Source organism: Gracilinanus agilis, chromosome 2 (genome assembly GCF_016433145.1).
Source record: "Gracilinanus agilis isolate LMUSP501 chromosome 2, AgileGrace, whole genome shotgun sequence".
In the NCBI taxonomy this organism is placed as follows: domain Eukaryota; kingdom Metazoa; phylum Chordata; class Mammalia; order Didelphimorphia; family Didelphidae; genus Gracilinanus; species Gracilinanus agilis.
In genome coordinates, this window is record NC_058131.1 from 475,567,851 (window position 1) to 475,594,756 (window position 26,906).

Here is a 26,906-nt window from a genome sequence, read left to right on the forward strand (position 1 = left end):
ATATCAGCTCTTCTTATGAATAGGCGACAAAATAGAGAAGAAAAAGTATTCCGTTAAAATGAAAACATGTACTATGGGAAGAGACAGTGTGGATGGATGCCATGACTAATATCCATCCAATTAACCATTTTCCCACTTAGGTCTGATGGATGGAGTGCTGAATTAGGAATCAGAAGACCTTAATTCAAGTCTTATCTCTGTCACTTTGTGTGTGTGTGTGTTTGTGTGTGTGTGTGTGTGTGTGTGTGTGTGTGTGTGTGTAAGAGAGAGAGAGAGAGAGAGAGATTAGAAAAGTTATTCAACTCCTTTTGTCTATTAAAAAACAAGAAAGTTAACATTGTCATCATTCAGAATCAATCAATTCAGATTGAAGGAAAGTGGTTTCTAAATTATAGAGCACCATATAAAAATCTGAGCTATTATCATTGTATTTAATATAGACTGTATTTAATATACAGTAGTATAATGAGTTTTCTATCCTGCTGCCCTTTTCTCAAACTCAAAGCTCAAGAATTAACTTCTAGACCATTAGGTGAGAGCATTGTGGGAAATAAAAAGCTTTTTTCTCCCCCTTTTCTGGGCTCCTTGCCTTTAAAATGTCTATGACCTAGCAGACCTAATTCATCTTTTGGCTCTGTCAGTAGCCAAGCCCCAGGCCTGAATTTTCTAGCATTGTGCCTCAATATTTCTTTCTTTTGCCTTAATCTTCTTTTGCAGTGAAAAGTCAAAGCTCTTGCTCCTCAACTTGCAAGTTCCCACCTTTGTTCAGAACTCCAGGTTGTAAAATGAGGATGGGACTTGGAGTTAAAAGGCCTCAAAGGACTGGAGATGAGTATTTGTTGTGTGACTTCAAGTAAGCCATTTTACTCTGAGAAGGTGCTACTTGTACAATGGAGATAATAACACTTTCCTATTACTTGCTTCAAAGGGTTTTTGTGAAGATAAAATGAAATAGTGAAAGCTTAAAGTGTTTTGTAACTGAAAAGTGCTAATATGCTTGAATATTTCAAGGATCTGTGAGAGGATTGGTGTGGCTACTCTCTACTCATTTAAATGCAAATCCCAACCTCTTTATCACTTAGTGGATAATAATAATAATAGCAAATATATATCCCTTTAAGGTCTGCAAAATGATTTACATGTATTATGCTATTTAATCCTCATAGCAACTCAAGGAGATAAATGTTATTATTAACTTTCTTTTACAGATAGATGAGGGCACTAAAGCTGAGAAAGGTGAAATGTCCTGCCTTGAGTCACTGAGTAAGTGTCAGAGACAGCATTTGAACTCGAATCTTCCTGACTCCAGTTACAGCGAGCTGCCAGGTTGCTGGACCTAAGTTGTCTTCAAGAAAGTTATAATGATTGAAAAAAATCGTTGCTTCCCAAACCAACCTGGTAATGAATCTCTCATAACTTAGCTGGGTTGCTGGTCTGGGAACAAAAGGCATCCAGTCCATCACTGCCCATGATCGAAGCCTTTCTAATTCATCTGGATTTGGCTCTATTGGCATAACCTCCAAGCCATGATGAGGAGCAAAGTGCCATGTAAACAGGCTCTTATTACTATTACTATTAACCATTAATATAACGATATTAATGATAATTCCAACCCGGACAGCTTCCTCTAATGAAGAAAAGCCAGTTCCCACCTGCAGGGTCCATTCTAGGGTTCCCTTAGCGGAAGTCATCCAAATGACCTTGAGCAATCAATAAGGAGCCCACTGTGCGCTCTGCTGCTGAATTCAGCTATCCCCCCATTTTCCTGCCACTCATAATCATACCTTCCCTTCATCTTCAGGGCTGTTATGAGATGAAAAAAGGCAATAAATATGGAAGCCCTTAGAAAAGTCAGAACATCCATATAAGCATTGGTTGCTCTTATTATTGTGGTTTAGTCCACATCAGAGAGCATCGAAATGAATTTAAAGGACCGGTCTAGTAATCCTGGACCGTGTCTATGGAGGTGGGAAACCAAAACGTCTTCACTTCAGGAGCAGAACCTTTGATGAGCAACAATGAACAGTTCTAAAGTCAAGGAGTGTGAGGAAACCTCCCAAGGATACAGTTGCCCACAAAGGGAAATGGAGGTACCCAGGGGCACTTAGACATAAACCAGCCCGTGCTCACTTAGACATCTACTTCATATACTCACACTCATACCCCAGCCACAACTCGGAACCTCTAAACAGAAAACTTCTCCTTTAAGAACACTCTATTACCTTGCCAATAGCAAGAAGGTGATGGATCTTGCTTCTTTTGCCCTCATCCCCACCCACCGCAGCCTCTCCTACCTTAAAAAAAAAAAAATGTATGATTCAGTGTGTGCACAAGCAAACGTTGCGTTGCCACCTTCCCCTCCCCCCCGTATTTAGTTTTTAAAAATTTTTTTTTCCATCCTCCTCCTCCTCTTCCCCCTCCCCTTCCTTCCTTCCCTCTTTTCCAGACCTTGCTTTGAAGGTTGGATTGAATGGGAGAGAGTTCGGCTCTCTTTGTCATTTTTCTTCCCTCCCAACGGTGTTCAAGCTCCTTCCGGGTCAACAATAATTATCATCCTTCTAATCACACCCGAGATCGCCAGCACCACAGTAATAAAGGCAGCAGAGGCCGACCACAGCCCCGCAGGTTGCTGGAGGGGTGGAGGAAAGGGGGAAGGGCGGGGGGATACGGGGGCGGGGAGGGGAGAGTAGAGGAGGAGGGCGGAGGAGGAGGAGGAGGAGGAGGAGAAGGAGGAGGAGGAGGAAGAGGGTGAGAAAAAGAGAAGGAGCCAGTCTTTGGCCGCGGGAGAGAAGAATGGGAGTAAGGGGCGAAAGAGAGCCAAGGAGTGTCACGGCTGCTAGAAAGACTGGGCGCTCCGAGACTCGCTCCTGGGGCTTCTGAATCCCGGAGGGCTTGGCAAGATCGCAGTGAGCTGGCGAGCACGGTAACTGCAGAGACGGGGGTATGGAGAGGAACAGCTCGGGCGGAGCGAAGCTGAGTGCCAGCCACCGCCTGGCAGGGGATGGGCAGCAGCAGCAGCCCCTGAAGTCCTGTGCCCTGGGCAGCAGCGGTGGCGGCGCTGGCGGCGCCCCTCGGGGCCAGGCTGGGGCGGCGGCGGATCTCGGGGAGCTCCTCCAGAGAGCCCAGGATTTCAAGAACCAAGGAGCGCAGTGCTACAAAGACAAGAAATTCCGCGAAGCCATCGGCAAATACCACCGGGCGCTTCTGGAGCTCAAGGGGCTGCTGCCAGCCCTCGAGGAGCGGGACAAGGACACCCAGACACCTTCCACCGCCCACGGGGCCAAACTGTGCCACCTAACCGAGGAGCAGAGCAAGACGGTGGAAGCCGTAGAAATCGACTGTTACAACAGCCTGGCAGGTAAATGCAGCTTTTCTCGTATGCTCCCCTAACTCCTTCCCCCCCCCCCTTATTCTCCCGCAGCCATCTGCCCCATGCCCTCCTACTTTCCAGTTAATCTTTCGATCTTTAGCCATTCTTTGCACCCCCCCCTCCCCTCCGTATCTACCCCCAAGTCCTCCCACTTTTCCAGTTCATCTTTTGATTATTAACCTTGATAACTTACTGTATGTCCAGGTTTTGAAACCGCCCCACGCAATGACTACCTCTTTTTGGAGAATGAGGATAGGGCTTTGGAAAGGAAAAAGTATGACTTTTTAAAAAATCTTTCCAGCCAGAGGACACGGTCAGTTTCGCTTCTTTTTACATCCCCTCCCCCAAATAACTGGGGCCGACCGAAAGGGAGACACGGCTGCTAATCTGAGGGCAGAGTTCCAGTTGCATGAAGGAGATAGGGAAGGGTCTGGGTCACCCAAACAACATGCTCTGTTTACTTCAATCGCAAGACTGTTTGGGGGGGTAGGGGGGGAGGACGCAGAGGGCCAGGGCATGCCATTCATGGTTCTGTTGAATTTCCCAGGAATAGTGATACTTTCTGACACTGAGTAAGTCCTAGAAGCCTGTCCCCTCTCTCACCAATGAAGATACCATTAAAAATCTAGGTTGGCCCCCCTCCCCACCAGAGGTGGAAGCTGCTGAGTGAAATACCCTTCTATAAAGTTTGATTGCTTTTGTCTACCAGGGCAGCCTGCTACAATATCTTTGCTGTAGTAGGCAAGCAGATTCCCCAAAGACCACTTTGGCCCAGCTCTTCCCCATTCCCCCTCTTCTGGGTCAGGTGAGGAAGGAGACCTCTCTCCCACCAACCTCCCAATAGAAATCTCCTGTTACCTATCTTTGAAGCCCAGGGCATCAATTTGTACACTAGGTGCAACCACTATTACAGAGAAGGGGGGGGGGGCTAGAATGAGAGATGATGAAGAGGATGAGAGATGATGAGAATGATGCCAACCAGGGTTGATTTTGATTATTGTGGTCTTCCTTCCTTCCTTCTTTCCTTCCTTCCTTGCTCCCTCCCTCGCTTGCTTGCTTGCTTGCTTCCTTCCTTCCTTATTCTCTTTTTAACTTTGGAAGAGGATTTAAAATCATTACTGGAGGAAGAGGTTGGGTCTTGAGAGAGACTGCCTGTTGGAAAGTAGGGGAGGTAGTGGCCTTGAATTGAGTTTGCCACTGGTCTCTCATCCTCTCCTCTTTGGTACAATCCTGGCAGGGTTGAGCTATCCTGTTTGGGCTAGAGGAAACCATTTTCCTTAACCCTTGAAGGGTATCCAAAATTAGACGTAAATGGTCTTGTGTATGTGTGTTTGTGTGTACACACTTGGGTGTGGCTGTGTGGTTGTGGTATGTTTGAGCCTGGGGGAATAGGGTAATGGAAGTATAAACATTTCTCAGGACTCTTCTTGTCCCCTAAGTGCAGATGTTTCCCCGTAGTTCTGTCAAAGCATCCTGACCCTTGCCTACATGCAATCTTAAGTAGCAGTTTTAGAGAGATTTTTAGAGAGATCCTTGCTTGGGAAAGGCTGATTGCTGACTGTGTGCTTGGCAGGATTAAGCAAAATTGACAAGATACGTCTTCAAGGTGCAACGGCTAAACTATCCAAGGATCTGTTTTGTTTTCCTTTATTTCCTGTAACCCCTTGGCACACATGCTCCCCAATTAATATTTAAAGGATGCAGAGGAACTGGGGGAGGTGGGGAGTGGTTTGGGTTGGACAGAAACATTGAATTGATAACTCAGTCAATTCTAAGTGATAATCGAGCCTTCTCATAAGTTTCCGTCTCGGTGACCAGCATTCTAGCCCCTCCTCTTCCCCTAGACTTTTGTCTCTGTGCCAGGTAGCAGCTACTCTGACCCTGTACCCTGTAGCTAGCTACATCTCTGTAGCAAAACCAGAGGTGTGTCCTTGGTCAGAGCTAGACCATCCATAGGGTGAGGCTGAGGCCAGGGCCTGGCACTTTGGCAATTTCTGCTTGCTGTAGCAACTGTATTGAGTTATGTAGCTAGGTCAGACAGTGAGAGGAAAGTAATGGGCTACTTAGACTCTTATGTTTTCTTACTTCCTCCCCTCCTTCTTGATATGCCACCCATCACACTCTGATTGGATGCAATCTCACCTGTGCTCTGTACTTCCAAACACTAGGCCTTATGCTTCATGGGCACCTCTGGGCTACGGGGGTGCCCAGTCCTGTTGCTAGGCAAATCAATGTCTCATTTAAAAAAAAATTGAAATGGGGTCATTTCTCAACATTGTCCATTTTCACAAGTGGAAGAAAAAGAAAAGGAGGTTCACTGCAGGTAGATCAGTGCTCTCAGACTCAGGACCCAAAGGCCAGACTGCTTAGGCTTAGGATGTTGAGGAGATCAGGCCGAGAAGAGAAAGCCACAGGGCAGCTGCATAAAAAATCACCTTGGTCACTCAGGTAACAATCATGCTGGGGCTGTCTTCCCAGGACCTTGGCATCAGTCAAGTCTGGGGAGGTAGATGTAGGCAAGATTTCCTTCTACTCTCTCAAGGGCTGACATCCCTGGATAATAGGAGAATGAATTTTTTTTTATATTATCTCTTGATGGAAAGAGCTGAAAAGCATACAAAGGAAGAGAAAGAACCATTATGCCAGGGCTGGATTTGACCACTTGTAAGACTTTACTCACTCCCATTCACCCACTGAAAAACCGAGAGTCCAAACAATGGCAGAGTCAGATAGAAAGATTGTAGTCTGCTTCCAGCTGGGCTAAAGCTACTAGTAACTAGGCAGCTTCCAGGCATCAAAGTCTCTGAAGATTTCCTCTCATCTGCCTTCCCTTTGCCAGGGCTGCATAAGTCCATAGTGGGTGGAGCAATGCAGGGGCTGAAGAGGGACCCAAACTGGGCCAGACTTAGCAATTAGGATGTTGCTAGGGGGGAATCTCTGCTCCAAATAAGAGGTGCTGCACCAAGAATTTGTGAAGCAGCTCAGGCTGATTGGAGCAGCTTCACTCAGCTCTGGGGACTCCTCACAAAAGGAATAGCAAGGAGGCACTGCCCGGACGTGCTAAATCAGGCCAGCACCGAGTGAGTGTCTGTTGGGCTGGGGAACGTCAGGCCTTCACGCCACAATGCACAGGTGAATTGCAAAGTGTAAATGGGTGACCTGCATTGAACTCATCTATTTTTGGAGAGATGTTGTGATTCCCTGAGCTTGAAGTGCATTTCTTTTATAGTAATCCCTTCAGGGAAAGAGGAAGGAATTTCAGTGACTGCCCTGTGGTGATCAGGAAAGAAATCTTGACAAAAAGCCTCAAGCCCTACATAGGTACCCAGAGGAATCTCTAGGCAACAGAGACCCAAATAGTGTATTTCACTTGACAGAGCAGCAGGTTGCAACTGTCTTTGACCTTGAGTGAGGTGTCCCTTTTTGCTCTTGGTAGGCCCCCTGAGAGGCACTTGATCCAGTAGAAAATGCTGATTTCTGAGTCAGAGGACTGTGACCTTGGACAAGTCACCTTACCATCTTTACATCAGTTTCCTCATCTATAAACTTAGGGGGTTTTCTCTATGGTCCCTTAGAGCTCCATTGCCATAGATTTAAAGAATCTATGGATAAATGGCCAAGCCCCTTGCTTCTGGCCTCATGCTGTCGATAGAAATGGCTAGGATAAATTCAGGAGCCAGTACAAAGCACATTGATTTTTTTAATGTCTTCAAATGAGGTTTGAGGATCAGATGTCAAGAATATAGAAGTGTAGTCATGGGATTAAACCATGAGACTAAGAGTCTATGGCTTCTGTCCCCTGAGTCACTGTGTGACCTTGGAGAAATCTCGTCTCTCTACCTTGGCTTCCCTAGGTATCAAAATCAACCTTTCTCACCGTCACCACCAGCACTGAAAATGCTTAGAAACTTCCAAGGAATGGTGGGAGAATTAATCTGGTCATGCTTTTGTAGGAAAGACACCAGATGAGATGAGATTAGACATAGGGAAGAACCTTCTGTCTATATGGGTAACTAGACAGAATGAGTTTCTAAGGAAGATGAAGAAATCTTTATAGAGGAATGGAATGGACACCTTCCAGTTTACAGACAGAGTGGAAGACGACTTGACCCCTCTTTCCATCCAGCACTTGGTGTATCCTAGAAAGCTTTTTATAACTTCAAAACCTTCCTGGTACGGGTCACAAAAGACAGGCGACACAAAGCCAGGGCAGCTCAGAGGCCAAGAGGCCAAATGACCAAGACCAACAGGTCTTGTTTATCATTCATTCAGCAAATGTATGTGTGCAATATATGGGTTAGATGCTGGGGTAGGGGACAAAAATCATAGAAAGGTAAATAAGAGCAGGTCTCTAAGAATGAGATTGTAATCAAGCAGAGGAAAGAAAGTATGTACAGATTAGTGTAATACTAATTAGAATATAAATGAATGAGAAGAGAATAAAAACTATGAAATCGGAGGAGAAAGAGATCATTTCTAGTTTAGGAGATCTGGAGAGTCTTTGTTAAAAAATTTTTTTTATTTGTTAAAAAATTATATTTGAGCAATGCAATGACCCAGGACAATTCTGAGGGATTTATGGTAAAGATGCTACCCACATTCAGAGGAGGGACTGCAGGAGAGGAAACATATAGGAAAAACAACTGCATGAACGCATGGGTCGGGGTGGACATGATTGAGGGTGTAGACTCGAAACTACCACACCAATGCAACTACCAACAATTTGGAAATTGGTCTTGATCAAGGACACATGACAAAACTAGTGGAAATGCGCATGGGTAGGGGGGGTGCGGGGGGGGGGTTGAAGGGGAAAGGAGGAGCATGAATCATGTAACCATGTTAAAAATGAATATTAATAAATGTAAAAAAAAATTATATTTGAGGGGGTAGTTGGGTAGCTCAGTGGATTGAGAGCCAGGCCTAGAGATGGGAGGTCCTAGGTTCAAATCTGACCTCAGAGACTTCCCAGCTGTGTGACCCTGGGCAGGTCTCTTGACCCCCATTGCCTATAAAAAAAAATTATATTTGAGCTAGGCCTTAAAGGATAACTAGGTAAAATGTTAATGGGGTTTTTTTTTGGGGGGGGGGGTGGAAATTAGTTAAGAGAAGGCATTCCAGGATTTAGGAATAACATGAGCCAGACATTAAGGTAAGAAAATATAGTTAGTGTTCAGGGAAGAGCAGATTGTCCAAGTTGCCTCAACTATCTATGAAAGGAGAATAGTATGAAATAAGATTAGGGAGGGTGAAACAAGACTGTGGGAGTCCTCCGATGCCAGGATGATGGAAACACTCACAGGACGTGAAAAGACTGAGGTGATCAGATCACACACAGATTTGTGTGAAGGCTCTGTTTTACCCTGGAGGTATCTCCTTGCCACCAAACATGTTTAAAACATGTTTAAAACCAAAAACTTCAATGAGTTATCCTGGTGTCTCCAAATGCCCAGCTGTTAGCTTTGAGTAGGCCGACTTTCCATTTTCATCCTGATATTTGACAGCATGTAATCATAGCCCCAGATAGCAATCCCAGCAGCTGCCAAGTCTTAAGGTATGAAGGATGATGACATCAGATTTTTAAATTTTCAAATGGATTTCAATCAGAATAAGGGTACAGAAGAGAAGAATAAAGGAATTTTGGATTCAGGCCCTTTGAAGTTAGGCCTCTGTTTTTTTAGCTTGGTGGCATAGTGGATGGAACACCAGGGCTCCAGTCAGGAAGACTTATCTTCTTGAATTCAAGTCCAGCCTCTGATCCTAGCCATGTGATCCTGAGCAAGTTATTGGCCTCAGTTTCCTCATCTGTCAAATGAACTAGAGAGGGAAACAGCAAAGTACTCCAATATCTTTGCCAAGAAAACCCCAATTGGGGTCACAAAGAGACAGACATCAGAAAAATGACTCTATGACATGATTAATTTAATCTCAGTCCATGGAACCCCAAAAATCTATTCTTTCATATATAACACATGTTCCTAAATACTCACCTCCCTCTCCCAACACTCCCCCTTGCAGAAGGGATAATTACTCTCTTGTCAATGTGCCTAGCACTGTGCTCTGTTAGCAGTAGGTGATTAATAAATGTGGAAAGAATGAATGTAGGGGGTGGGGGTTGGGAGAGAGTTGATGAGGCAGTATGGGCCAGAAGCAAAAACAGACCCAAACTGGAATAGGGTCAGGAATAAGCTCCTTCACCAGCCTTTACTGAAAAGACTTAGGAAAGACCTACAGATGACTTCATATGAATAATGGGTATCATATTTCTTGTCTTCCCAAGGGATTGGGGATGGGGAAGAATTTGAAACCAAAAATAATTTTTTAAATCAATAATAACAAAAAAGGAAAGACCTGCAGAAAGGGTGCTAGCTGAGGTTATCCAATGGGCACTTACTTGACCTGCACTGAAGGATAGAAGAGGTGAGACTGAAAAAAAAAACAGAGAGAACGATTTTGGGACCCCCCCCCCAGTATCTATTGAGAAAAAGTATCAGGGAACTTTTTTCCTTCTCTAGTTAGTCAGTCAATCAACACTTATTAAATATTTATTGTGTATAAGGAACTATGGTAAGTACTGGAGGTACCAGGGAAGGCAAAAAACAGTTCCTGCCCTCATCAAGCTCACATTCTAGTGAGGAAGAGCGCCATAAATAGGCTATTTGGTGGTTGTCATTATGTTGTCTCAAGTTGTGTCTGCCTCTTTGTGACCCCATTTGGGGTTTTGTTGGCAAAGATACTGGAGTATTTGCCTTTTCCTTCTCCAACTCATTTTACAGGTTAGGAAACTGAGACCATCAGAGTTAAGCGACTCTCCTAGGGTCACCCAACTAGTCTGAGGCCAGATTTGAAAACAGAAAGATGAATCTCCCTGACTTTTAGGTCTGGCACTTTATCTACTGCACCACCTAGCTGCTTCCAAAAAGTAGGGATAAAGCTAGATTCTAAGTCTTGATTCTGATACATATTGGTGGTGTGACCCTGGTCAAGTCACTTCTCTTGTTTGCACCCCAAACAACTCTTTAAGCCCATAAATCACAGCAAAGTTATCAAAGTGTATGGGTAAAAGGCATCTCCTCACTAGAGACTTCCCTGCATGTATGAAATCACAGTAGTGGTGGAAGGATTTTTAGTCCCAGAAGGTCTTTGCAAGGACTTTCTCCCAGACCTGGAATACTCTGTGCCCTCTTCTCCACCTCTTAGAATTCATATCTCTCTTCAAATCTCAGCTCCTCTGCTACCCTCTACATGAGACCTTTATGGATCCCCCCCAGTCCCAGTAGCTAGTACTTATTCCTCCCTGAAATAACTTTTTACTTACTTTCATACAATTATCTGTGTACATGTTTCTCTGATACAATGCCAGCCTCTTGAGGACAGTTTCTTTTTTATCATTGTATCTCCTGTGGCTAGCATAGTGCCTAGTATACAGTAGGTGCTTAATAAAATGTATTGATTACCTAGACTAAACTAAAACACTTCCTGAAGATTCCTACAATCCAAGCAATCAGAATGCCTTTTTGACATGACTAGATGGCTATGAATCTCAATCTAAAGCTCCCATCATAGGTTGGGAGGTGATATGATGGGTTCATCCTGGCATTGGCCAAAGTAGTTGGCTAGCCCAATCATGAGCGTGTGTGATAGGGTGGTCTACACTATTCTCTTCTCATTGGTATCTGTTGAAAGATGATCGTTTAGTGATATCACAGAAAGAAACAGAAAACCTGTCATCCAGGCAGCCCCTGAAGGGTCTGGAGGTCATCAAAGTAAGGAGCCTTTCCAACTGCCAAGAGTCCTTAAGTGAGAGCTTTTATTGGGAAAGCAGACTGAGTGGAATGGGGGAGAATCATAAAACTTCCAACACTGGTTGATTTCTATAGCAATAAAGAAAGCAGAGAAAGCCTGGGAATGATCCTTAGGACCTGGGTGCCTTTAATAGTTTTCTGTTCACGAGAGTTGTATGGCCATGGAAAAGTCATTGTTTCTCTGATGACCAATGAGTCCCTTCCAACCATAAGACTCTCTGACTTGGATATTGGAAGCACAATGCCCTTCTCACCAGATCTGCCAAAATTATGAAATTATGGCGGGGCTGACCCTTTTGTAGCAACAGGGAAAAAAGAGTTATTTTTGAGAACAAGTTGGTTGAATTAAGCCTGGTAATAACCCATGCATAAATTATCAAGGCCACTCTAGCATCTGAGTGAGGTATTTATCCACCTTGGCTCCAGGGCCTGCTTAGGTTAGGACAGTGGTTCCCAAACTTTTTTTGTCTACCGCCCCCTTTCCAGAAAAAATATTACTTAGCCCCCTGGAAATTAATTTTTTTTAATTTTAATAGCAATTAATAGAAAAGATAAATGTACCTGTGGCCATCACTGCTCCCCTGGATCACTGCAGCACCCACTTTGGGAATCACTGGTAGGTCCTAGCACTGGGGAGCCTCTCATGCTTTGGTCCTTCTCAGAAGAGGGCTATTTAATGAATCTGGGTACCTCCCATCCATCTAGCTCCTGGGTCTTTGGCCATCTGGATCCTGTGAGTGTTCTTTTCCTTATATTGAAAGGGCTTAGAAGAGCAGGGAGATAGGAGAGAAATGTGAAACTCAGAGGGAGTCCACAGAAAATCTTTTTTGGCAGCCATAGTATAATTTTTTTTTCTGGTGGACTAAGGCCTATGAAACTCAGAACATTAGCTCTTAAGCCCAAATTCATATGCTAGCAGATTCTTAGAGGAAAATGGATAAGAGATGACGGAAAAAGAAAAGATGGCATCAGAAAAGGAATACTGGAAAGTAAAAACATAAGAAAAAAGATAAGGGGAAGAACATAGTTTGCCTGCTCCAGGGTTTACTGAGGATGGCGAAGGAGCAAGGATGCTATCCAAACTAGTTTTTGAGTTCTAAGAGTCTTATGCTAGATGTTTTTAAAGATGGTACCTTTCTGTGGTTCAGTCCGGGCTCACATCAGAGGAAACCCAGCAGGCTCCTTCCCAGGGGTAGCTGAACTCCAGCCCATCTATTGAGTTGCCCAGATAGAGCCCCCGCCCTACCTCTAGGGGTGGGTGAAGCCATTTGGCTCTTGAACTGGTCTGTCTAGTACAGAGTCCTGTCATCAAGTGCTAAATATCTACTTGGTAGAGAGTTAAATGTCCTGTGATCAATTATGGAGCTTAGCAAACCGGATAGCTGGCTGGGGTGAGAACTGATACTTACACCACAGACCCAGGGGAATGAGGAAACAACAATATAAGAAGGTGGAAAAGTGGATAGAGTACCAGGCTTGGAGCCAGGAAGATCTGAATCCCTAGCCAGCTTCAGACATTTATCAGCTTTGTGACCCTAGGCAAGTCACTTAACCACTCAGCCTCAGTTTCCCGATGTATAAAATGGGGATAGCCATAACACCTTCTTTCTCAGGCTTGTCAGGAGGACAAAATGAGATAATATTTGTAAAGCACTTTACAAATCTCAAGGTACTGGGTAAGTACTGGTTGTTGTTATTACAAGAGGCAGTTAAACTGGTCAGCCTACTACTTTTTTTTTTTCAAACCCTTAGCTTCCATTTAATAATCAATACTAAGTATTGGTTCGAAGACAAAAGAACAGTAAAGACTAGGCAATTGGGATTAAGTGACTTGCCCAGGATCACACAGATAGGAAGTGTCTGAATTAAGATTTGAACCCAGGACCTCCCATCTCTAGGGCTGGCTCTCTATCCACTGAACCACCTACTTGCCCCACTTCTTTTTCTCTGTTCAAAGTTCAAGGCATGCAAGTGTTGATACAGAATGAAAACCTGTGTTTTGTCCAACCACTGTTGACTATCCCAAGCACATTGCCTGGAATCGACCCTACCAAGCTTTGAATCACGGAATCGTAATTGGAAGGGACTTTGGGGGTCATCTAGATCACCCTGTACTTAAGTGGAAATTGTTACAATATCCTTGATAAGCAATCAACCACTCTTAGATTGAAGACCTCAAATAAGAGGGAAATCATTCATCTCAGAGCTAGCTCATTCCACTTTGAATTCATTATGATAGTTGGGAAATTCTTCCTTCAATGAAACTGAAGCCTGTCTCACTAAAACTTCCCATTGATAACTCCTAGTTGCACCCTTTGGGACCAAGCACTTAAGTCCAATCCTTCTATAACCTTTAATATTTGGAGAGCTATCAAAATTTCTCATTTCTGGGTTAAATACCTTGGATAAGTCATTTACTATGTCTTGTCCTCTGTCTTCCCATTTGTAAAATAAGAGGATTAGATGAGATGATCTCTAGGATCCTTTTCAGCACTAAATCTTATTTCAAGTGATTGTCATAAAAGGAGACAGGAGATGGTCTCTAAATCAGAAATAACCTGGATTCAGGTACTGCCTTCAGCATATAATGACTGTGTGACTGTGGGCAAGTCCCTTAATGCTTTTAATGCCCTAGGCAATTTTCTAAGTTACAGAAAAGGGGTTTTCCCAAAGTTGGTAGAGGGAGCTCCTCAGCAGGGGCTCCCTACCCCATATTAAGGACAGGTCTATAAAAAACAAGGAACAACAACTGGTCTTGATATGCCATAGTATTTTTTAAATACTCTTACCTTCTGTCTTAGCATCAACTTTAAGAAAGAAGAGCAAGGGCTAGACAATGGGGGTTAAGTGACTTGCCCACAGCCAAACAGCTAGGAAGTGTCTGAGATTAAATTTGAACCCAGGTCCCCAGCTCTACCTCTGGTTCTCTTATTGGCTGTGCTACTTAGCTGGCCCCATATACCATAGTACTGAGCTGCCTCACCATTCTAGTCATCCTTTGTATGGTCATGACAAAATAATAGCAAGGATTTTTATAGAGTTTGGGGACAGCTAGGTGGAAATCTCTACAGACTGAATACTCATCCTCCTGAGTTCAAATCTGGGCTCTTACTAGCTGGGTGACCCTGGGAAAGTCACTTGACCCTGTTGGCCTCAGTTTCCTCATCTGTAAAATGAGCTGGAGAATGAAATGGCAAACCACTCCAGTATCTCTGCCAAGAAACTCTCAAATGGGGGGGGGCAGCTGGGTGGCTCAGTGGATTGAGAGCCAGGCCTAGAGACAGGAGGTCCTAGGTTCAAATCTGGCCTCAGACACTTCCTAGCTGTATGACCCTGGGCAAGTCACTTGACCCCCATTGCCTACCCTTACCACTCTTCTGCCTTGAAGCCAATACACAATATTGACTCCAAGATGGAAGGTAAGGGTTTAAAAAAAAAAAAAGAAAAGAAAGAAACTCTCAAAAGGAATCACAAAGAATTAGCCAAAACTGAAAAACAACAGATTTACAAGGCATTTTATATGTATGATCACTTTGTTCCTCACAACAGCCCTGCAAGGTGGATGCTATTATTACATCCATTTTATAGATTTAACCTGAGAAAGGTTAAATGACTTGCCCAGAGTCATGCAGCTAGGAAGTATCTAAGGGAAGATTTGAGTAAAGATGTTGATTTTAACAACTTGTCAGTGTCTTTCCTAAAATGCACTGATGAACATCATAACAGTTCAGATGTGGTCCACCTAGAGCAAAGTATAGGGGAACTGCTGTCTCCCTCCCTCCACTTCCTAAAATGCATCCTGAGCTCCTGTGAGCTTTTCTGGGGTCATCATGTTATTTGTGAGCTCAATGTGAATCAACAAAATGTTCAAGTTTCGACAATTGTACAGTTGATTTTTTTTTTTAATTTGGGTATAAGACCCAAGGAGAAAATGGTCAAAAAAGATTCAGAACTTGACATTACTAGGTACCCAGAGGGAATTGGGTACTTAGAGGGGAAAAGAACCCATAAGCAGTCAGGAAAGGCCTAACACTGAAAGATCAATGAGGCAACTAGGTGCCTCCATGTAGAGTACCGGGTCTGGAGTTAGAAAGATCTGAGTTCAAATACAATTAGACACTTCTTAGCTGTGTGACCTTAGATAAGTCACTTAACCTTTGTTTGCTTTAATCCAATGAAAAAGGAAATGGCAAGCCATTCCAGTATCTTTGCCAAGAAAACCTCTTGACCAGCATGGTCCATGGAGTCAGGAAGAGTTAGACATGATTAAATAACAACAGACTTTACATTTCTTCTCATCCATTCTAGTCCATCGCTCTACCCTATCTGTTTGTTGTTGATTCTAAGCCTTAGTTCATTGCAGCTGTTTTCTGGGGAACTTACAGATTTCCATAGAAGCAAACCAGTTGACAATAATTTTTTTAATTTTTAAAAATAAAATAAAATAAATTAAAAAAAATTTAAGATCTTAAACCTTTAAAATGCATTTTACCTCACAGGAAGGAAGGATTTAATTTAAGACACTTGGAGAGGAATATGAGGAGGGAGGGCAGGGGAAGAGGAGGCAAACATGCATTGGGTTCACAGTTTTCTGTGCTAGCAATAAGGACAGCAACCCAGATAGATGCTCAGCTTTGCCTGTGGGTGATAGGATGTTGAACAGAGGTATCAAACATATTCTATTTTTTCCCCATCTTCAAATCAATACTATATACTGGTTCCAAGGCAGAAAAGCATAAGGACTAGGCAATGGGGGTTAAATGACTTGCCCAGAGCCACACAACTAGGAAGTGTCTGAGGTTACATTTGAACCCAGAACCTCCCATCCCCAGGTTTGACTTCCAATCCATTGAGCTTAGATGTCCCCTCAAACACACCTTTTAGAATGTGTCCCAGAACACTTCTATGAACTGTCCAAACGATTAGAATTGGGGAATATTTAACAAAATAAATAAGCACCAAATAAAACATAGATACTTAAGGTGGTGTGCAGCCCACTGAGATCCTTCTGAACTGTTTTATGGCCCCTGATTCTGTCCCGGTTTGGCACCAGTGAACTTGAGGCCAAGGCAGGAAGAGGAAAGGAGTCAAAGATTATGCCCTCTGGATCTCCCCAGTTCAGTCTGGGTACACCTGGTTATCCCACCACACCCAACGTGAGGACAGTGTGGGCGTGCTCATCCTACAAAACAGGAATGTTAACCCATATTTTGAGATAAGGAAGCAGGTTGGGTATTTTATAGGGCTGGGAGGGACATTGCTCAGGCTTGTCTGATTGGTTTCTCATATCTGATGTCACAGGAAGACAGGCACCAGTTAACTAAGATGCTAGAAATTTCCAGCAAGGTTAATTCCCCATAAGATAAGAGTCCAGAGAAGGGATAGGGTAAACATCCCAAAGGAAAAGCCATCTGGAAGGATCTAGGGGGTGAAGTGCATAGAGGTTAGGGTCTGGAGTCAGGATGACTTGGGTTAGAATTCTGCTTCAGATAATTGTGACCTTGAGCAAGTCACTTAACTTTTCTCAGCCTCAGTCTCCTCATCTGTATAAGAGGATAATAATTACACCTACCTTCCAGGGTTGTTATAAGGATCAAAAGAAATAACATATAAAACAACCTTAAAGTGAGTAGCCAAGTGGCACAGTAGGCAGAGTGCTAGTCCTGGAGTTAGGAAAACTTATCTTCCTGAATTCAAATACCAGACACACACTAGCTGTGTGACCCTGAGCAAGTCACTTAACCTGTTTGCCTCAGTTTCCTCATCTGTCAAATGATTTAGAGGAGGAAATGACAAACCACTCCAGTATCTCTGCCAAGAAAACCCCAAATGGAGTCATAAACATGACTGAAAGGGACCGAATGACAAAATCTTAATGTACTTTATAAGTACTAGCTATTAATATTATCATTTGTGTGAAAGAGACAGCCTATTTCATGAAAGATTAAGCTTAGAGAACCAGTGGTTGTTTTTTTTGTTTGTTTGTGGAGATGAGGACTATCAAACTCTGGCATCCAACATGTGAATTATTGTTCCCAGTTTCTCTTTATCTGAAGACAATGCCATACTATCTCCAACTACACCACCCAAGCCATTGATTAAATATGTCACACAGCACCACAGTAAGGACAAATGCCTACGAATGTATTCAGACAAGCAATGTGGCCCCAAGCAAAAAAAGAGATAGATTCATTGATCCTTCATATTTAGACCATTTATGACTTCATGGGTTCTTTTCCCCTCTAAGGACCTAATTACCTATTGCTACCCACAATGTCAAGTTCAGTTCTCTCTTGACCATTTCCCCTACCCAAGTACCCTTCTATGACTTTGTTCCTCAGGATCCTCTTCTCAAGTGAGTTACAATGAGTAGCAATCAGGATTGAACCCTGCTAGTCTATTAACTAGCTAATATATTATCCCTTGCAGAATACCTGATTTCAATGATAATATACAATAAAATACTGGAATTAGATCAGATGACCTCCATCTTCCATTTTAGCTTTAAATCTATATAATCCCTTAAATTCCTTAAGGTTGTGTGTGTGTGTGTGTGTGTGTGTGTGTGTGTGTGTGTTTAACTCTTCCCTTTTATCTTAAAAAAGATCACATTTCTATGGCAGAAGAGTGGTTAGGGCTGGACAATTGGGGTTAGGTGACTTGCCCAGGGTCACACAGCTAAGAAGTGTCTGAAGCCAGATTTGAAGCCAAGACCTACTCTAAGGCCTGGTACTCCTTAAGGTTTTGAAAGTGCTGCAAACGGCATGCATTTTAGGCATTGGACAGACAATTTGGGGTGGGGCAAGGTAGGAAAAGATTTTCTTGTTCAGGTGGGCAAGACTCCCCTATAATTAGACCATATAATTTGTTGTTGGATGGAAGATAAAGAGAGGCAAATTTAGGCTTGCTCTAAGAAGAAGCTTCCTAACAATTAGAGCTCTTCCGAAGTGTAATCAAATGCCTTAGAAAGTTCTTCCTCACCGAAAGTCTTCTAGCAGACTTGTTAACTATGTATATGACAAATACAGAAGAAATTCCGGTTCAATGTGGTCCCTAAGGTCCAACCCTGAGACTGAGTAAGCCTTGCTGAGGCCTCTCTGTAGATATGTAAAAGCACTCTGCATTAGGGACTGAGGTTACAAGGATAGAATGAAATAATCCTGTCCCAGAAGGAGCTTACATTCAATTAGGAAAAAACAACACTTAAGATCAAAATGTGTCGAAATTAATTTCCAGTGAGAGGGCACAGGACAAATGAGAAAGACAGTTTGTCAGTAATAAAAAAGGGCACAATGGAGAAAGTCCAGTGCTTAGCACAGTAACCGGCCCTGAGTAGATACTTAATAAATGCTTGTTGGCTTGATTTGAGTCAGGAAGATTTTGTGATTCTCTTTTGTTGTTGTTCAGTTATTTTAGTTATGTCTAACTCTTCATGACTCCATTTAGGGTTTGCTTGGCAGAGATACTGGAGTAGTATAAAGTATCTAGTTCATTTGATAGATGTGGAAACTGAGGCCAACAGAGTTAAGTGACTTGCCCAGGGTCACACAGCTAGTAAGTGTCTGTGGCTGAATTTGAGCTCAGGTCTTCCTGATTCCAAGCCCAGATTTTTATCCAATGTGCCACCCAGCTGTGATTCTTTAAGGTAGCGCTATTTCCAGAGGTCAGCTTTGGGATCTGTGATTGAACATTTTTATCATAATTAGAAGATAGAATGAAGTTACTATTGTTTTCTTAGGAAAAGAAACCAAAGACAGAAGCTTTTCTCTAAAGGTGTGTTGTACCCCAAAGAGATAATAAAGGAAAATATTTGTACAAAAATATTCATAGCTGCACTCTTGTGGTGGGAAAAAAAAGGAAAATGAGGGGTTATCCCTCGATTGGGGAATGGCTGAACAAATTGTGGTATAAGATGGTGATGGAATACTATTGTGCTGTTAGGAATGATGATCAGGAAGATTTCTATATGAACTGGAAGAACCTCCATGAACTGATGCAGAGTGAAATGAGCAGAACCAGGAGAACATTGTAGACAGAAAGTGAAACATTGTGGAACTATTCAATGTAACGGACTTTGCTACTAGTAGCATTGCAATGATCAAGTATAATTCTGAAGGACTTATGAGAAAGAATGACATTGAGAGAAAGAATTATGGGAGTAGAAACACAAAAGAAAAACATATGATTTATCACTTATATATGTGGTATATGATTTCTGGTTTTGGCTTTAAAAGATTACTCTATAGCAAAAATGAATTAATATGGTTGTCTCTGGGAAGAGGGGTGGAAGAGGGGAGATAAAGAAAATGAATCATGTAAACATGGAAAAATATTTTTAAAATAAAATTAAATAAATAAAAAGAGTACTGTGGACTTTCAGCTTTCCAGGATGATCTACCTAGCCGTCCTCAAAGAGTGAAGGTAGCAGGAAACTGGGGTTTGGGGGAGAATAGACTCAATAATTTTCAGGGTCCCTTCTGGCTTTAGAATGTTAGGGTACAGAGAAGGCAGTGGAGGAGACTGACCCAAGTTTCCACCAGTAGTTATGGGATCTAAAAGTTTAACAAGAAAAATCAACTAGACTAGTAATGCATAAGGCAATAAGAAATTTATTATGGTGCTTTATCCCACCCAAAGGGGCAAGGGAAAAACACAAACTTTTCCTATAGGTGTCTGCCATAATTCTGGGTTTAATGGTTTTAAGACTGAGGCCGAAAGAGGAAGGGTAGAGGATTAGTCATGGTCCTTTAGAAAGGAGACCATCCCCAGACTTTGGCACATTCCTATACTCTCTCCTCCTATACTCCATAACTCCAAGAGGAATGATGTTGGTGAGAGGTGGTCCAGGGCTAAGTGGATAGCATTTGTCCTCACAGCTGTAGAATTCCTCAAGGCAGTGGAAAGCCATGATTTTATAGAAAGGAGATAGGTTCTCATTCTCACATGTTTGGTTTATTTATCTTCTCTGATGTCATAGGTAAGGAAACAATGGGGATTGGCCAGATGTATAAAATAGAGAGGTGACACAGTGAATAGAGTGTTGAGTCTAGAGGCAGGAAGGCCTGAGTTCAAATTCTGCTTCAGTGACTTACTAGCTGTGTCCATCAGGCAAGTCACTTAACCCTGTTTGCCTCAGTTTTCTCATTTGTAAAATGAACTAAAGAAGGAAATGGCAAACTACTCCAGTATCTTTGCCAAGAAAATCACAAATGGGGTCACGAAGAGTCAAAAATGACTGAAAAAACAATTGAACAACAACAAATCAAATAGGGAATGCAAGGATGTGGTAAGGAAGTTTCTAGAATTAATTAGAAGAAGGGGTATGCCTGATTTCTAAAACAGAGACAGCTTTTGTAAGTGAAATTTACAAGTCTCAGAAAGACCCTTCAGCTCCAGATTTTTGGATTGCCATACATTGCATCATCCTTGAAAATGTCATCCTGTTGAATTTAAGATGGATTAGTACTCTCAGACACTTCCAAGCTGTGTGACCCTGGGCAAGTCATTTAACCCCCATTGCCTAGCCCTTATCACTCTTCTACCTTGGAAGCAATACATAGTATTGATTCTAAGACAGAAGGTAAGGGTTTAAAAAGAAAAAAAAAAGATGTATTAGTACTATTAAACTGCAGATACTCTCATTGTCTGGACTAGAGCTTACTCACAGTTAGTATAGCATCACTTGAAGTGGCAGAAGCTAGAGGAAGAAAGGAATTAACTTCATTTTTCACTTTAATTTTGACTTTTTAAAATAAATTCCTTTGATGCCTTTTTATTTTATACATTTTTAGATAATGTCCCCTCCTCCTCTCCCCATCCTATATTACCTCCTTGTAAGAAAAACAGTAAGGTGAAAGAAAACAATGATTATATTTGACAGAGTATTCCATATTCTGTACCTGTAGTCCCCCTACCTCTCTGCCAAAAGGAAAGAGATACATTTCTTCATCTCTCAGGTGATTTACCTTCTATTATTCTGCTAATGTATGGATGTTCAAGGAGAACTAGCACCTCTGGTGAAAGGGCTTGCTTAGTCCCTTTAAGGGCTGCTCATCCACCTTTGGTGTCCACCATTCACCCAATTCTCACCTGTGGCTCCAAGAAACTGTCACCTGCCCAGCAGCCACATCCTGGTAAACCATCTCATCAGATGGGCTAAAGCAGACTGAGGGTATCCAACAAATCTCAGATCTGTTGGTGAATTAGGAGGGTCACTGCAAGCATGTGAAGACTTCTCTTGGTGGACAGATGAAGACAATTTGTCCCAATGGCCATGAAGGCAGCTGAAGCATGCAGTATGGAATGCTTAGAGCTTGGTCAGACATCAAAGATGCTAAGGTCATCCACTGCATCTCAGACCATCTCTAGTCATCCTTACTTCTGTCTGGACTTCAGTGACTCTAGAAGAGAGAATGTGGCTGAAAAATTTGGCAATTCTGCCTCACTTAAACCCAACCCATCACCCAGTGATGGCAGTGGTCTTTGAAAATGAAGACAAACAACAACAACATTCTGCTAATAACCACTGGTTTCAAGAGGGCGAGTCACTTAACCCTGTTTGCCTCAGGTTCCTCATCTGTCAGATGAGTGGGAGAAGGAAATGGCAAACCATTCTAGTATCTTTGCCAAGAAAACCACAAATAGGGTCCCAAAGAATCAGACGTGCCTGAAAAAAAACGACTCAACAACAACAAATCAATTAGGGACTGCTTTGGTGTTTTATGTTTTCAGAGGAAAAAACTTTGTATTCAGCTTCTCTTGAGTCCCACTCATGAACCCAATCCCCTGTTCTCTCCATTATATTACAATGCCTCTCCAGAGATCACTGAGATAATTATAGGTAAGACAGAGTGGAAGATGTCTCTTGGGAATGTTGTTCAAACAGTAGCAAGAGTAGAACAACCTCACTGAAGGTTCCCTGGCCTTGGGGGTATTTTATTTCCCTGAGTGCCAGAGAAGCTGCTTGAGGACAGATAATGTTTTTCTTTGGTCTTTGTATCCTTGGTTTCTAGTGTAGTTCTGTTCTCATAGTAGGTGCTTAATAGATGTTGAATTGAACAATTGAATTTCAGTGATATGTGGAGAAGATGAAACATTTTTATGAAATGAGGATAACACTGACAACCTTTTCAAGGTCCAAACCAGAAGAATCATCATCTGTTGTCAGGTATATGAAATCTCAGAATTAAAAGTGGTTTTAGAAGTCAACTAATTCTGTCTCTAATCTCATGTAGGAATTCCTTTTCTATCCTCTCTGAAAGGAGGTCTTTCTATCCTCTGCTCAGGGCATCCCCATCTAGCTTAGGACAGCTAGACAGAGTATCAGACATGCAATCAGGAAGACTCTTCTTCCTGGTTTCAAGTCTAGACTCAGATAATTACCAGCAGGGTGTCCCTGGGCAAGTCACTTAACCCTGTAGCCTCAGTTTCCTCATTTGCAAAATGAGCTAGAGAAGGAAATGACAAATCATTCCAATCTATTTGCCAAGAAAACCCCAAAAGGGGTTACAAAGAGCACCCTCTGCTCAAACTCTTTCTGTGAAAGCGAGCTCACCGGGTTGCCTGCCCACTCCACCTCTGACTTTTAGAGGGTTTTTCCTTGCAATGAGCTGAAATCTGACTCCCTACAGATCCCACTCAGTGGACCTACTTCTTTCCTTTGGATCATCTGGAATAAACCTAATCTCTCTTCCAGATGTAACTCTTTGAAGGCAGCTCTCAAATCCCCACTAAATGATCTCATTTTTAGACTCAGCCTTAGGTCGTCTGACCATTCTTCATATCACATGATTTCCAGATTCTTCTTCATCCCGATCTCCTTTCTCTGGACACATTCCAGTTCATCAATATCCTGTTTAAGAGTGTGGTGCCCAGAACTGATGTGGTCAGACCAGTGCAGAGTACACTCAAACTTTGGCTGCCCCTTGCCTCCTCCCTCCTCCTATCTCTGGGCTCTAAACACTGCTCTTCTTTTAATGTAGCCTAAGTTGACATATACTTTTTTGGCTGCCATGTCATACTGCTGACTCAGCTTGTTGACAAGCAAAAAAACCCAAACCAACCAAAAAATCCTTTTCACATAGATTATTATTAAGCCATGTCTCCCTTCCCCCCATCCAGTTTTTGTACAGCTGATTTTTTTTAGCCTATGGATAAGACTTTATGTCTACTTTTAAACTTCATCTTGTTATTTTCAGCCTTTTGGGATCTTTATGGTCCCTGACTTTAATCTATTATATTAACCCCACCTGTGCCTTACTTGACTTTGCCTTTTTCGCTGGTTCCCATACTGGACTCTACCTTGCTAAAGGATTTAGGATGTTTGTTTCCAAAAGGCATAGCCCACTGTGAGCTACAGACTTAGATTAAAAGGTCAGAAATTTTGCTGAAGGATCTGTGCCAAAAGTATCCAAGTGAGAGGCTACCATTGTTCTTAGAAGAAAACTTCCAGCCGGGTATGGTGATGCACACTTATAATTCCAGTTGAGGTTGGGGAATCTCTTGGAGCTCAGGAGTTCTTAGCTGCAATAGGCTCTGCCGATCATGTGTCTACATTAAGGGACCACCAGAATGCCCAGAGACGAACAGGAAGGACTTAGAGAAGGCCATTGGATTGAACAGTTAAAAAATCCTTTTGAGAAAGCAATTATAGTGAGTGTTGAGGCTGGAAGCCTGATTGTAAAGGCTTAAGAGATGAGTGGTAAGAATATAGAAGCAACAAATGCACACCCTAATTTATTCCAGGAACCTGAGAGTGAAAGGAAAGAGAGATGTTGGGAGGGTACTAGAGGTTAGGGGAAGAGAAGTTGTCTGAGGATAAAGGCAGTTTAACCTTGAGGATAGAAATAGCCTGCTTAGAGTTAGAGAGAGTTGGTTAGGGAGGAATCAAAGTATTACTGTGCAGCAGCAAGGGACCCAGTTGAGATTAGATAATGTGAATTAGTAGTGGATATAGCCAACATAGTTGCATGTGACATCCAGCAACATGGGAATGCAAATGGAGAAGGCAGATGGTTGGTTTGACCTCAGGGTTGAGGACTGGAAGGGTATGGATGGGCCATAGGACAAGGGACCACAAAATTCAAGCATGGATAATAGAGAGAATTGAACAAATTGCCTCTGCGGAGGAAAAGGCCAGCGTAATAGACTTTGGAGAACAGGGAACAATGGAGATATCAGAGACTGTGGTGAAAAATAAAACCCAAGAGTGAGGCAAAGAGAGAGCTGGAAAGGTAAGAAAATATATGAGAGGGAAGAATTTCAGAGCTCAAGATCCTGGTTTGGAGAGTGATAAGATTTAGAGTTGTAGATGAAGAAGATAATGATAACTGAGGAAGTTGGCAGATGGGGAGACCCAGGTCTCCCTATGATGAAGTGAGGGGAGAGGTATGACAAGATGAGGGAGAGATAGCATGTCCTTTCTCCAAATAGGAGGGGAGGAGGTGGCAGAGAACTCTGGATCACTAAATCTTTAATTATCTGATTCCCCAGGGGTGGCAATGACCTTACTCACAGGGCCAACTGCATGGATTTTGTCCTTTTGCAGGGAGATGTAAGGGTTAAATTAGGAGTTTTGACAAAATAAGAGAGAAGCTTTTAATAATTTAAGTTTTAATGAGAATATAGTAGAGTTGTAAATTAATATTATCCCTTTAAGTCAGAGAAAGGAAAACTTCTAGCAGCTTTTAATAATTAACAATTTAGTTTAATTAAAATAGAGAAAGTAAAAGAATATAGTAAAATGAATATAGTAAAGGAGAGAAACATAGGAGAAGTAGAGAAAGAAAATTTCCTAATATCTATACTAGTTATCCTATAACTACCTATAATCACTACCTAAAACTGCCTATATCTACCTATAACTAACAACCACCAACTTATCACCAACCCATACCACCAGCAACCAACCCCCAATGTCCAACTCACACCCAGCAGCCAACTTCCCTGCAACTGCCAGCCCTAACTGTCCACAACTGACCCCCCCCCACACACACACACACTATCAGAAACTGACTCCTTTTATAACGTTTTCCTACTTTATTTCTTGTCTCTATTGTTTCTCTTTCCTGTCTCCATGGTTTCTACTTTCTGTTACTGTGGGCTTATTATCTCTATGGTAAGAGGACCTCTAGATACCCTGTTAAATTAAAAAAGGAATAAAGAATTCCTTTTTACAGAGAGAATGTAAACAGAATGGCAAAGAAGACCTTATAGATGTCAACGGCCCAAGCAATTGGGTGGGGAACCGGAAAGTATAGAACAGTAGAAAGAACACCATCTGTGGAGTCAGAAGACCTGGGTTCATATTCAGCCCTTGACATTTGCCCTCAGTGAGACCTTGGTTAAGTTACTCTTTCTGGCCCTCTTTTTCCTCATCTATAAAATGAGGATTGATCAAGATGGAGGGCTCTTGAACTTTTGTGTGACTTTGATCTTTGCGAGTCTGGTGAAACATATAGATCGTATCTCAGTACAATGCTTTAAAATTCATAAAATACAATAGGATGGCCAAAGAAACCAATCATATTGAAATAGTTACAGTTGTTGTTCAGACATTTTTCAGCCATGTCTGACACTTCATGGATCCCATTTGGGTTTTTCTTGGCAAAGATACTGGAGTGATTCACCATTTCTTCTCTAGCCCACTTTCCAGATGAGAAAACTGAGGTAAACAGGGTTAAGTAACTTGCCCAGAGCCCAGTACCCTATCCATTGTACCTAGCTCCTAGGTTGCTACACATATAGCAACTAGGTGGCATATATATATATATATATATGCATACATACACACACACACACGTACGTATATGTATATACACACCTATAAAATTCACGGGGGAAGGAAATGGACCACTCCAGTATCTTTGTCAAGAAAACCCTAAATGGGGTCATGAAGAGTCAGTCAGGACTGATCAACAAAACAACAGTGAAATAAACACAGATATACATGTATGAACATATACATGTTCATTTACATATGTACATGCAGAGTTCCTAGGCCTATAGGTTAAGAACTCCTAGATTTGATGACCTCTGAGGTCCATTGAGGCTCTAGATCTCCTACCTCCTTGTCCCACTTTTTCATTTCTTCATGGCCAAATTTTATCCCCAATTTTATCCCCAATTAGATTAGAAGTTCCTTATGGACAAAGCCCGTGCCATTTTGCATTTTTTTATATCTGGGGTCCCTGGCATAGTGCCTATGGAATGTATGTTGTTCCTGGAGGGCCCATATTGTTTCATGTCTGTGTCCTCAATACTTAACCCTGTGCCTGAGAAAGAGAAGACACTCATGTTTGTTGATTGATTGTACTTTATAACTGTTAAATTGCATTGAATTGGGAGATCAAAGGAAAAATTGAAGGACTAGTCTGACAGCCATGACTTAATAATATAGTCTCCCCTGTATTTGATTAAACTTCTCTGAGTGTAGACCAACCAAATAAATAGAGGAGTGAGCATCCAGAAAAATAGATTCAGCCTCCTCTCACCAACACCTCCCCTTACCCCTACATGAAAATAATCATCTAAAGGAGAGGGTCCCTTAATAAACATTTTTTTATTGATGTCCATTGTTTTTTACATCAACAAAATTTCTCCCAGGATCTCTTCTTTCCCTTCCCTTTCCCAGAAAGCCATCTCATGTATTAGTTGTTGTTGCTTTTTTTTTTCAAAGAAAAAGCAGAAGGCAGAAAAATCAGCATAACTGTTCAATAAATTAAAAAAAATCTGAA

General features: G+C 42.3%; 1 protein-coding gene across 1 annotated transcript in view; it reads left to right on the forward strand.

The window, feature by feature from the left end:
- The first annotated feature begins 2,746 nt into the window (after positions 1-2,746).
- Positions 2,747-26,906, forward strand: part of TTC9 (tetratricopeptide repeat domain 9) — a 55,822-nt gene continuing 31,662 nt past the window's right edge. The window contains exon 1 of the mRNA XM_044664915.1: positions 2,747-3,358. Within this exon, the coding sequence (XP_044520850.1) occupies positions 2,944-3,358 (415 nt within the window). The 5' untranslated portion in view covers positions 2,747-2,943. The remainder of the gene's footprint in view (positions 3,359-26,906) is intronic.